Raw genomic sequence first — 11,150 nt, 5'->3', positions numbered from 1 at the left:
AAATTAAAGTGCATGGATGTCAGGTGAGACCTGGTCTGATCACAGTTACAACCTCCTATGTTGATAACATTACAGTATTCAGACTGAATTTCATTTTTCAAGCCTTTAATTGTTGTCTTCTATCTAAACTTAAATTGATTTTTGTTATACATTTTCTTCCAGTTTCCTGATGTATTCTCTTTTTTTCAAATTTCAGAACTTCAGCAGCTGACATCAATGAAAAGCTTCTCGAGCCCTAGTACTACCTTCAACACCTTTTTGGTAAACGAGTTACAAAACCATCTCTATGTGGGAGCAATGAACGCCATCTTTGTTCTTAATTTGACTTCAGTGGCGCAGGATCCATTTATGGTAATTTCTTCACAAATTGGTAATCTGTAATTCAAAAATGCCTGAATGGTCGTGGCTATGAGCTGTTGACTGCAACCAGACAAGATTTGTTCATGACGTTTTTTGAATGTGTTTTTAGATCTGTTATGAAACCAGCTAATGCTATTACTCAACAAGTCAGATTCCAGACTGAAATCTAGCTTGTTAGATAATTTTTTTTTTGGCTTTAATGAGGATTAGCTAACTACCAGAAAACAGAGAGTTGGGATAAAAGGGATATTTCCAGGCTGGTAAACTCACATGAAAATTGAAAATCCACAATAAATTATATTAGAGATATATATAAAACACTGTGCATCACAGATCTGCTTTTGCCTATGGGATTTATCAGAACAGGGGAGCTAAAGTTTACGATCAAAGGGATTGCTTTAAGAACGTTTTACATTGAGTACAACGTGCCAACTTTTAATTCAGACTGAGTGAGAATCGATGAGTGAAGGTACACATAAGGAAAGGCAAGGTTTTGAAAAAAAAGCTTTTCATCATCATTCTCATAGCCCAGCTGTCCCTGCCTAGAATCCAACATTATTAATGAGTCCGATTGTCATAAACTGTGAAGAAATCTGCGTACTGGGCCTTCTAGCTAAATGGAAGCAAAGACGAGCAGCCTGTTGAAAAGGAATTGACTGTGAGATTACCCAGTCATTCAATAAGACCTTTTGAATCTACATAGGAAGTGTGCTGTGGCATTTATTTTACATGACTTCAATGAAGAAGTAAATTCTCTTACAGTTTAATTTATTGTGAGTGGCTTGGGGAAAAAACGGAGAGCAATGACTTGTTTGTCACTTGTTCCTGTTGGTCAGGAAAGTGGAAGATATGTTCTATTATGTTTCAGTTTGCTTGCTTGCACACTCATCCTGTGGGGTGCTCACTCATCCTGTGGGTGCTCACTTATCCTGTGGGGTGCTCACTCATCCTGTGGGTCATTTTCCTACCCTGTGGACCATATACCGTGGGGGAGGAAATATCCGTTCTAACTAGCAACTTGTAGATTTCAGTTCAGTGACTCATTATTCCCAGTAATTGACTTCTGCATCAGAGACAAAGTGGAAGGAAATGTATCTTGGAGGATGTGAATATCAATGTGCGGTAGTGATGGTTGAATGACTGTCCTGAATCACCTCTGTCTTCTTAATAAATGCCAAAGAAACATGTCCTTTTTGTGACAAGGCTACCGTTCAAATACTGACTTGATAAGGTGTACAAAATGATCAGAGGTATAGATAGAGTAGACAGCCAGAGACTTTTTCCTAGGGTGGAGGTAGCTATTACGAGGGGGCATAGTTTTAAAGTGAGTGGAGGTAGATATAGGGGAGACGTCAGAGGTAGGTTCTTTACTCAGAGAGTGGTTGGGGCATGGAATGCATTGCCGGAGAGGGTAGTGGGGTCGGCCTCATTAGGGGCATTTAAGCGGCTATTAGATAGGCATATGGAAGATAGTATAAGGTAGGGGTGGAGGTTAGATAGACCTTGCAGAGAATGCAGCAGAATATAGATAGATTGGAGAATTGGGTGGAGAAGTGGCAGATGGAGTTCAATCCAGGCAAATGTGAGGTGATGCATTTTGGAAGATCCAATTCAAGAGTGAACTATGTGGTAAATGGAAAAGCCCTGGGGAAGATTGATACACAGAGAGATCTGGGTGTTCAGGTCCATTGTACCCTGAAGGTGGCAACGCAGGTGGATAGAGTGGTCAAGAAGGCATACGGCATGCTTTCATTCATCGGACGGGGTATTGAGTGCAAGAGTTGGCAGGTCATGTTACAGTTGTATAGGATTTTGCTTCGACCACATTTGGAATACTGCGTACAGTTCTGGTCGCCACTTTACCAAAAGGATATGGATGCTTTGGAGAGGGTGCAGAGGAGGTTCACCAGGATGTTGCCTGGTATAGAGGGCGCTAGCTATGAAGAGAGGTTGAGTAGATTAGGATTATTTACATTAGAAAGACGGAGGTTGAGGCGGGACCTGATTGAGGTCTACAAAATCATGAGATATAGACAGGGTGGATAGCAAGAAGCTTTTTCCCAGATTGGGGGACTCAATTACTAGGGGTCACGATTTCAAGGTGAGAGGGGAAACGTTTAAGGGAGATATGCATGGAAAGTTCTTTACACAGAGGGTGGTGGGTGCCTGGAACGCGTTGCCAGCAGAGGTGGTAGAGGCAGGCACGATAGCATCATTTAAGATGTATCTAGACAGATACATGAATGGGCAGGGAGCAGAGGGATACAGATCCTTGGAAAATCGGTGACAGGTTTAGATAGAGGATCTGGATCGGCGCAGGCTTGGAGGGCTGAAGTGCCTGTTCCTGTGCTGTAATTTTCTTTTGTTCTTTGTTCACCCTCTCTGTCGTACCTCTGGTCAATTTTGTACCCAAATGGCTTGTTCTCCCTGTATTCCATATGATCTAGCTTTGTTAACCAGTCTACCAGTAGAACGTCGTTGAACACCTTACTGAAGTCCATTTGGTCGACACTCACTGCTTTGCCTTCATCAATCCTCTTCGTCACTTCTTCAAAAAACTTCAAGTCAATGAGATACAATTTCCCACGCACAAAACCATGCTAGCTATCCCTAATCAGTCCTTGCCTTTCCAACACGTGCAAATCCTGTCTCTCAGAATCCCCTCCTACATCTTGCTCGCCACTGACGTAAGGCTGACCCGGTCTATAGTTCCCTGGCTTTTCCTTACCTTTCGTAAACAATGGCACCGCGTTAGCCAACCTCCAGTCTTCCTGCACCTCACCCATAGCTCTGAATGATACAAATATCTCAGCAAAAGGCCCAGCAATCTCTCCCCCAGCTTCCCACAGAGTTCTAGAGTACACCTGATCCAGTTTCAGGGATTTAACCACCATTATGTGGTTTAAGATGTCCAACACCACCTCCTCTGTAACATGGACACTTTTCAAGATACTGGTATTTATTTCCCCACGTTCGCCAGCTTCCACATTCTTCTCCACAGTAAACCTTGATGCAAAATACCCATTTAGTATCTCGCCAATCTCCTGTGGTTCCACACATAGGCAGCCTTGTTGATCTTCAAGGGGCTAGTTACCCTTTTGCCCTTCGTAAGAACATAAGAACTAGGAGCAGGAGTAGGCCATCCAGCCCCTCGAGCCTGCTCCACCATTCAATAACATCATGGCTGATCTTTTCATGGACTCAGCTCCACTTACCCACCTGCTCACCATAACCCTTAACTCCTTTACTGTTCAAAAATCTATCTTTGCCTTAAAGACATTCAATGAGGTAGCCGCAAATGCATCACTGGGCAGGGAATTCCACAGATTCATAACCCTTTTGGGTGAAGAAGTTCCCCCTTGACTTGGTCCTAAATCTGCTCCCCCTTATTTTGAGGCTGTGTCCTCTTGTTCTAGTTTTATGCACCAATGGAAACAACCTCCCTGCTTCTGTCTTATCTGTTCCCTTCATAATATTATATGTTTCTATAAGATTATTATTCTAAATTTCAATAAACACAGTCCCAGTCTACTCAATTTCTCCTCACAAGGCAGCCTTCTTAACTCTGGAATTAATCTCTTAAATCTCCTCTGCACCCCCTCCAGTGTCAGTCTGTCCTTTTTCAAGTAAGGAGACCAAAACTGTACACAGTACTCCAGGTGAGGCCTCACCAGCACCCTGTACAGCTACAGCATAACCTCATTATTTTTAAACTCCATCTCTCTGGCAGTGAGGGATAAAATTCCATTTACCTTCTTCATTATCTGCTGCACCTGCAAACCAACCTTCTGTGATTTATGCAGAAGGACACCCAGGTCCCTCTGCACAGCAGCATGCTGCAATTTTTTACTGTTCAAGGAATAGCCCACTTTGCTGTTATTCCTACTAAAAATGGATGACTTAACATTTACCGACGTAGTATTGCATCTGCTAGACCTTTGCCCACTCACTTAAACTATCTACGTCCCTCTGCAGACTTTCAGTGTCCTCTGCACATTTTGCTGTACCACTCATCTTAGTATCATAAAACATAGAACAGTACAGCACAGTACAGGCCCTTCGGCCTACGATGTTGTGCTGAATTTTTACCCTAATCCTAAGGTCTATCTAACCTCCACCCCTACCTTATACTATCATCCATATGCCTATCTAATAGCTGCTTAAATGACCCTAATGAGGCTGACCCTGCTACCCTCTCCGGCAATGCATTCCATGCCCCAACCACTCTCTGAGTAAAGAACCTACCTCTGATGTCTCCCTTATATCTACCTCCACTCACTTTAAAACTATGCCCCCTCGTAATAGCTACCTCCACCCTAGGAAAAAGTCTCTGGCTGTCCACTCTATCTATATCTCTGATCATTTTGTACACCTCTATCAAGTCACCGCTCATCCTTCGTCGTTCTAAAGAGAAAAGCCCTAGCCGTCTCAACCTTTCCTCGTAAGACCTTCTCTTCATTCCAGGCAACATCCTGGTAAATCTCCTCTGCACCTTTTCCAACGCTTCCACATCTTTCCTGTAATGAGGTGACCAGAACTGGACACAATACTCCAGATGTGGCCGAACCAGGGTTTTGTATAGCTGGAGCATAACTTCATGGCTCTTGAACTCGATCCCTCTATTAATGAAAGTTAACACACCATACGCCTTCTTAACAACTCTATTCACCTGGGTGGCAGCTTTCAGGGAACTGTGGACATGAACCCCAAGATCCCTCTGCGCCTCCACACTGCCAAGAATCTTTCCATTAACCCTGTATTCTGCTTTCAAGTTTGTCCTTCGAAAATGAATCACCTCACACTTTTCAGGGTTAAACTCCATCTGCCACTTCTCAGCCTAGCTCTGCATCCTATCCGTGAAGTTTGACACACCACACTTGCTCCACAGCTCTAAATCATCAATGTAAATTGTAAACAATTGCGGTCCCAACACTGATCCCTGAAGCACTCCATTAGCCACTGATTGCTAACTGGAAATATAACCATCTATCCCCACTGTTTGTTTTCTAATAGTTAACCAATCCTCTATCCATGCTAATACATTGTCCATAACGCTGTGCACCTTTATCTTATGCAGCAGCCTTTTGTGCAATACCTTGTCTAATGCCGTCTGGAAATCCAGATGTATTCAAGAATGCATTTGTAGAATCCCTTTGAGTTCTCCTTAACCCTATTTGCCAAAGCTATATCATGTCCCCTTTTTGCCCTCCTGATTTCTCTCTTAAGTATACTCCTACTGCCTTTATACTTTTCTAGAGATTCACTCAATCCCTCCTTTCTATACCTGACATATACTTCCTTCTTTTTCTTGACCAGAACGCCTACACCTGCCAGCTTTGCCCTTCATGCCCCCAATCAACTTTTGAAAATTCCTGCCTAATACCATCAAAATTGGCTTTCCTCCAATTTAGATCTCTAACTTTTAAATCCGGTCTATCGTTTTCCATCACTACTTTAAAACTGATAGAATTATGATACTTGCCCCAAAGTGCTCCCCCACTGACACCTCAGTCACATGCCCTGCCTTATTTCCAAGAGTAGGTCAAGTTTTGCACCTTCTCTACTTGGTACATCCACATACTGAATAAGAATTTTTTTTACCAAATTCCTGTCCATGTGATCCCTTAACACTATGGCAAACCCAGTTTATGTTTGGGAAGTTAAAATCGTCTACCCTAACCACCCTATTATTCTTACAAATAACTGCAATCTCGGTCCAAATTTGCTTCTCAATTTTCTGTTGACTATTGGGGGGGTCTGTTGTACAATCCCAATAAGGTGATCATCCCCTTCTTATATCTCAGTTCGACCCAAATAACTTTACTGCATGTCTAGATTTATGACAATGGAAGCATGTTATTTTCTTTATACCATACCATAGAATCCCTACAGTGTGGAAACAGGCTATTCAGCCCAACAAGTGCACACCAACTCTCTGAAGAGCACACCACCCTGACTCAACAATGTGCAACCCCACCCCATCCTATAACCCTGCAATTCCCATGCCTAATGCACCTAACCTACACATCCCTGCACACTAGGAGCAATTTAGCATGGCCAATCCACCTAGCCTGCACATCTTTGGACTGTGGGAGGAAACCAGAGAACCCGGAGGAAACCCGCACAGACAAGGGGAGAATGTGCAAACTCCACACAGACAGTCACCCGAGGGTGGAATCGAACCCAGGCCCCTGGCGCTGTGAGGCAGCAGTGATAACCACCGAGCCACCATGCCGCCCTAAATGTGCTTTTTGTAGTTCAGTCATCTACCTTACCCAAACGTTGACTTTTAATGTGGGAGGAGGTGCCAGGACTTATGCTCTAGTGCCTGTGGAATTGAACTGTACTAAAAATTTAGACCATCAGGAGAGGATAACACTGCGTGGAAGGAGGCAAAATAAAGGCTCTAGTTCTTGCACTTTTTGTATAAATGGGTATTTGTAATAGTGTCGATGTTAGAGAATATGTTCACCATTGAAGCCTTGAAAGCCCCTGGAAAATCTGGGGCCAACATAGACGTTGAGTATAAAAATAAAATGTCAGAGAGGGTGTGAATGGCCACCATTTTGAAATGTGATCAGCATGTAATGCAAGAAAAAAGGCGTGTCTTTAACTGCTGCATATCTTTGGCAGCATGAGCCCATGCTGCCTGCTTGTTCCCTTGCATCGAGTTATTAGTTGATGGTTAACAAATCATGCATTTGGAATGAAAAAGAAAGACTAGAATTAAATTGGAATCCTAATAAAAGTATAATATGTCAAGATCGAAAAGAGGGATTGACTTATATTCCTAGTATGTGTGAAAATGGGTCAACTTTTAAAAATTGTACGTGCAGCAACATCTTCTTTGGTGTTGGGAAAATGGGGTTGCTTTGTGTGCTAGGTTGACTATTTATGGTAACTGAATGTTGCAAATGCATTTGTTTTGCAGATAAAGTGGAATGTTACAGAGACTGAACATCAAGCTTGTATCCATAAAGGCAAGATGAAGGTCTGTCTTCAGAGCTTTCTATTATTCTGTTCTTAACCTAAATAAAATCTATGATGTAAGTCACTCCTTGGTATATGCTCTTGTATCCAATAAATGGCCATGTAACTGTTATAAGTTGAACTTGATGTGCGAAGTCTAGTGCAGTGGTGAGCTGTCAGAGGTGTTCGTTTCAAATCATATTGTGAAAAGTTATGATATTGAGCAGAATAATGTAAAAAATGTTGGAAATAAAAAAAATGACCACGATATCTGGCAGGCTGTTATAAAAGCCCAACTAGTTCATTGATTCTGTATGTAAGCTGATCTAGCTAATAAGCATGTACATGGATAATGGGTGAACTTAATGCCCTTCCCAAGACAAGCTTAGAGGCAGAGAGAGCATTTAACTAGCTGGGATGGTGGCAGATGTGGGAGTCTTGAGCCTGGGATGGGATATCATGTCTGACTAATTTATTTGAGTTTTTCGAGGAAGTCTCCACTAAAGTGGCTGGAGGGGAGCCAGTAGATGTGTTGTATTTAGACTTCAGAAAGCTTTCAACAAGGTAACTCATAAAAGGTTAAGTCATAAGATAAGAGGCCATGGTTTTGAAGGTAGTATATTAGAATGAGTGGAGAATTGGTTTATGGGCAGTTGTAGTGTTAGAACTCATTAACAATGAGATCCTTGATTGGGGTTGTTAGCCTGGACCAAGCCCTGGATGATAGATATAAACAGGAGATTCAGAATCTCCTCACTTCAGGGACTGACCCCGAGCTGAGTTCACAGGAAGGGTCACTGGACCCGAAACGATTTTTTCTTCTCAGATGCTGCCAGACCTGCTGAGCTTTTCCAGCAATTTTGTTTTTGTTACTGACCCCGAGCTGACTGGTCACAGCCAGTGTACTGTGCTGATGTAAATAAAGGGTGACTTGATGATAGGATACCAGCCTCTGCAGTTATTTCAGCGGGTAGCAGTGAGGGTGGATAAGATGTTCTCTTTCAGGTTGGCAACCCATGACCAGTGGGGTTCCATAGGGTTTGTTGCTGGGTCCACTTTTGTTTGTCATTTATGTAAATGATTTAGATGAGATTATAGAAGGTGTTATTAGTAAGTTTGCAGATGACACTAAAATTGGTGGTACAGTGGACAGTGAAGAACGTTATCTAAGATTACAAAGAAATCTTGATCAATTAGGTCAATGGACTGAAGAGTGGCAGATGGATTTTAATCTGCATAAATGTGAGGTATTGCATTTTGGAAATACAAACAAGGACAGAACTTATATAATTAATGGTAGGGCCATGGGGAGTGTTTTCGAACAGACAGACCTAGAGGTTAAGATACATAATTCTTTGAAGTTTGCATCACATATAGATAAGATGGATAACAAGGCATTTAGCATGCTTGCCTTCATTGCATAGTCTCGGAATAAAAGGGTGCCAATTTAAGACTGAGACAAGGAGGAATTTCTTCTCTGAGGGTTGTGAATCTTTGGAACTTATGCCACAGAGAGCTGTAGAAGCAGAGTCCTTGTGTGTATTTAAGACTGAGGTAGATATATTCTTGATCAGTAGGGCTCATGGGAGGAAAAAGCAAAAAAGTGGATGTGAGGAATGTCAGATCAGACATGATCCGATTGAATGTCGGGCAGTTACAAGGGGCCGTCAGCCTACCCCTGTTCCTATTTCTTATGGTTTTATGGATGTCATTTATGGACCTCATCTTGCAGCAGTTGGTATTCGGGTAGCTTCAGGTCAGGCCATGCCGTGTGGGAAGCCTGGCTTAGCTGAGAGCCCAGATTTCCATTAGTTTGTTGAAATTAGTGCAGAGAAAGGAAACATTGCTTGATTGAGAGCTCAAGTTATTTTTCTTAGAAATCTTTTGTCATTTGCACAAGATAAAGTGGCATCAATGTTTATATTTTCTGTTTTTGATACTTTAATGGCCTTGTTGATTGCTGCTGCAACAATTCTATAAACGTCATTTATTTGGGGAAAGAGTTTTGATTCAACTTTTCCATGTATGTTATTAATACTGTGAGGTTCACTGGTTTCCTGTAGTGTCTTTTCAACTCGAATAGGCATGGGCATGCATGTGGCAGCACAAAAGGAAAGAAGGGTTATTTGGGATGTGTAGTAGGTCATGATTGGCATGAGTTTGAATGTGGTTTGTCGGGGGGTGTGATGGTGCAGTGGTATTATCGCTGGACTGTTAATCCACATTACCCAGGTAATGTTCTGGGGACCCAGGTACAAATCCCACCACGACAGATGATAGAATTTGACTTCAATGAAAATCTGGAATTAAAAGTCTAATGATGATCATGAGCCCATTGTTGATTGTCAAGAAAAACCCATCTGGATCACTAAAGGACTAATATCCTTTAGGGAAAGAAACTGCTGTCCTTACCTGGTCTGGTTTACATGTGTGTCCAGACCCACAGCAATGTGGTTGACTTTTAATTGCCCTCTGGCCAATTAGGGATGGGCAGTAAATGTTGGCCTGGCCAGTGGCACCGAGAAAAAGAGTGGGCAGGGTGTACTGTTTGTGGGTGAGAGGGCCTAAGATATCTGAGGCAGGTCTTTTAACTAACCTGCATTAGCATTTGGTACATCCTGCTACTGTCTTCAGTTGCAGGGTGTTATGGGGAGCAGATGTGCATACAAGTCCCCACCAGGACTCAATTGGACTGTTTGGAACTCTTCGTCTGTTGGGTTTATGCTGAAGGAGCATTTTTCCTGATCGAGATGTCAAGACTCCAGCCCATTGCTTCCTCCATATTTTGAAAAGTTACTATAGTCATAGAATCCCCACAGTGCGGAAGCAGGCCATTCGGCCCATCAAGTCCACACCAACCGTCTGAAAAGCATCCCAATCAGTCCCAACCCCATCCTTGCATTCCAATGCCAATCCACCTAACCTGCACATCTTTGGACTGTGGGAGGAAACCAGAGCACCCGGAGGAAACCCACACAGACACAGGGAAAACATGCAAACTCTACACGGACAGTTGCCTGAGGGTGGAATCAAACCCGTGTCCCTGGCGTTGTGAGGCAGCAGTGCTAACCACTGAGCCACCGTGTGCCACTGCTCTGTCAGTAGACCGAAGCAACTGGTGCTGGATTAAGCTGAGGGTCACCATGCCTTATGTGAAGGGAGTGTTTGAGAAGGAGAGTCCATCTTGGTAACCTCAGCCATAGCAGACTTGAACCCATGCTGTTGGTATTACTCTGCATTGCAAACCAGCTGCCCAGCGAACTGAGCTAACTGCTCCTCTGATGCAGAGAAATTATATAGAGTGCGTGTTTCTTTTTTATGGAGGTTACTTGAATAGGCATGGGCATACATGTGGCAGCACAAAAGGTAAGAAGGGTCATTTGGGATGTGTAGTGGGTCAAGATTGGCATGAGTTTGAATGTGGTTTGTTGGGGGGGTGTGATGGTGAAGTGGTATTATCGCTGGACTGTTAATCCACATTACCCAGGTAATGTTCTGGGGACCCAAGTACAAATCCCACCATGGCAGATGATGGAACTTGACTTCAATGAAAATCTGGAATTAAAAGTCTAATGATGACCATGAGCCCATTGTTGATTGTCAGGAAAAACCCATCTGGATCACTATAGGACTAATATCCTTTAGGGAAAGAAACTGCTGTCCTTACCTGGTCTGAATGCTGTCAGTATTTAGCTTGTAAGGAAGCAAAGAATAACCATTAGGATCAGATGGACCTGTGGTGCAGAACCAACATAGAACATAGAACATAGAACGTTACAGCGCAGTACAGGCCCTTCGGCCCTCGATGTTGCGCCGACCTG

The 11,150-nt window shown here is 42.9% G+C and overlaps 1 protein-coding gene across 1 annotated transcript in view; it reads left to right on the top strand.

Moving 5' to 3' along the window:
- The first annotated feature begins 201 nt into the window (after positions 1-201).
- The window catches only part of sema4f (sema domain, immunoglobulin domain (Ig), transmembrane domain (TM) and short cytoplasmic domain, (semaphorin) 4F), a 103,849-nt gene continuing 92,900 nt past the window's right edge, over positions 202-11,150 (top strand). The window contains exons 1-2 of the mRNA XM_048603712.1: positions 202-351; positions 7,292-7,351. Coding sequence (XP_048459669.1) covers positions 217-351; positions 7,292-7,351 — 195 coding nt within the window. The 5' untranslated portion in view covers positions 202-216. The remainder of the gene's footprint in view (positions 352-7,291; positions 7,352-11,150) is intronic.

Source organism: Rhincodon typus, chromosome 1 (assembly GCF_021869965.1).
Source record: "Rhincodon typus isolate 14 chromosome 1, sRhiTyp1.1, whole genome shotgun sequence".
NCBI lineage: Eukaryota > Metazoa > Chordata > Chondrichthyes > Orectolobiformes > Rhincodontidae > Rhincodon > Rhincodon typus.
Note: the sequence above shows the minus strand (reverse complement) of the source record. Positions and strands in the feature narration are given on the sequence as shown.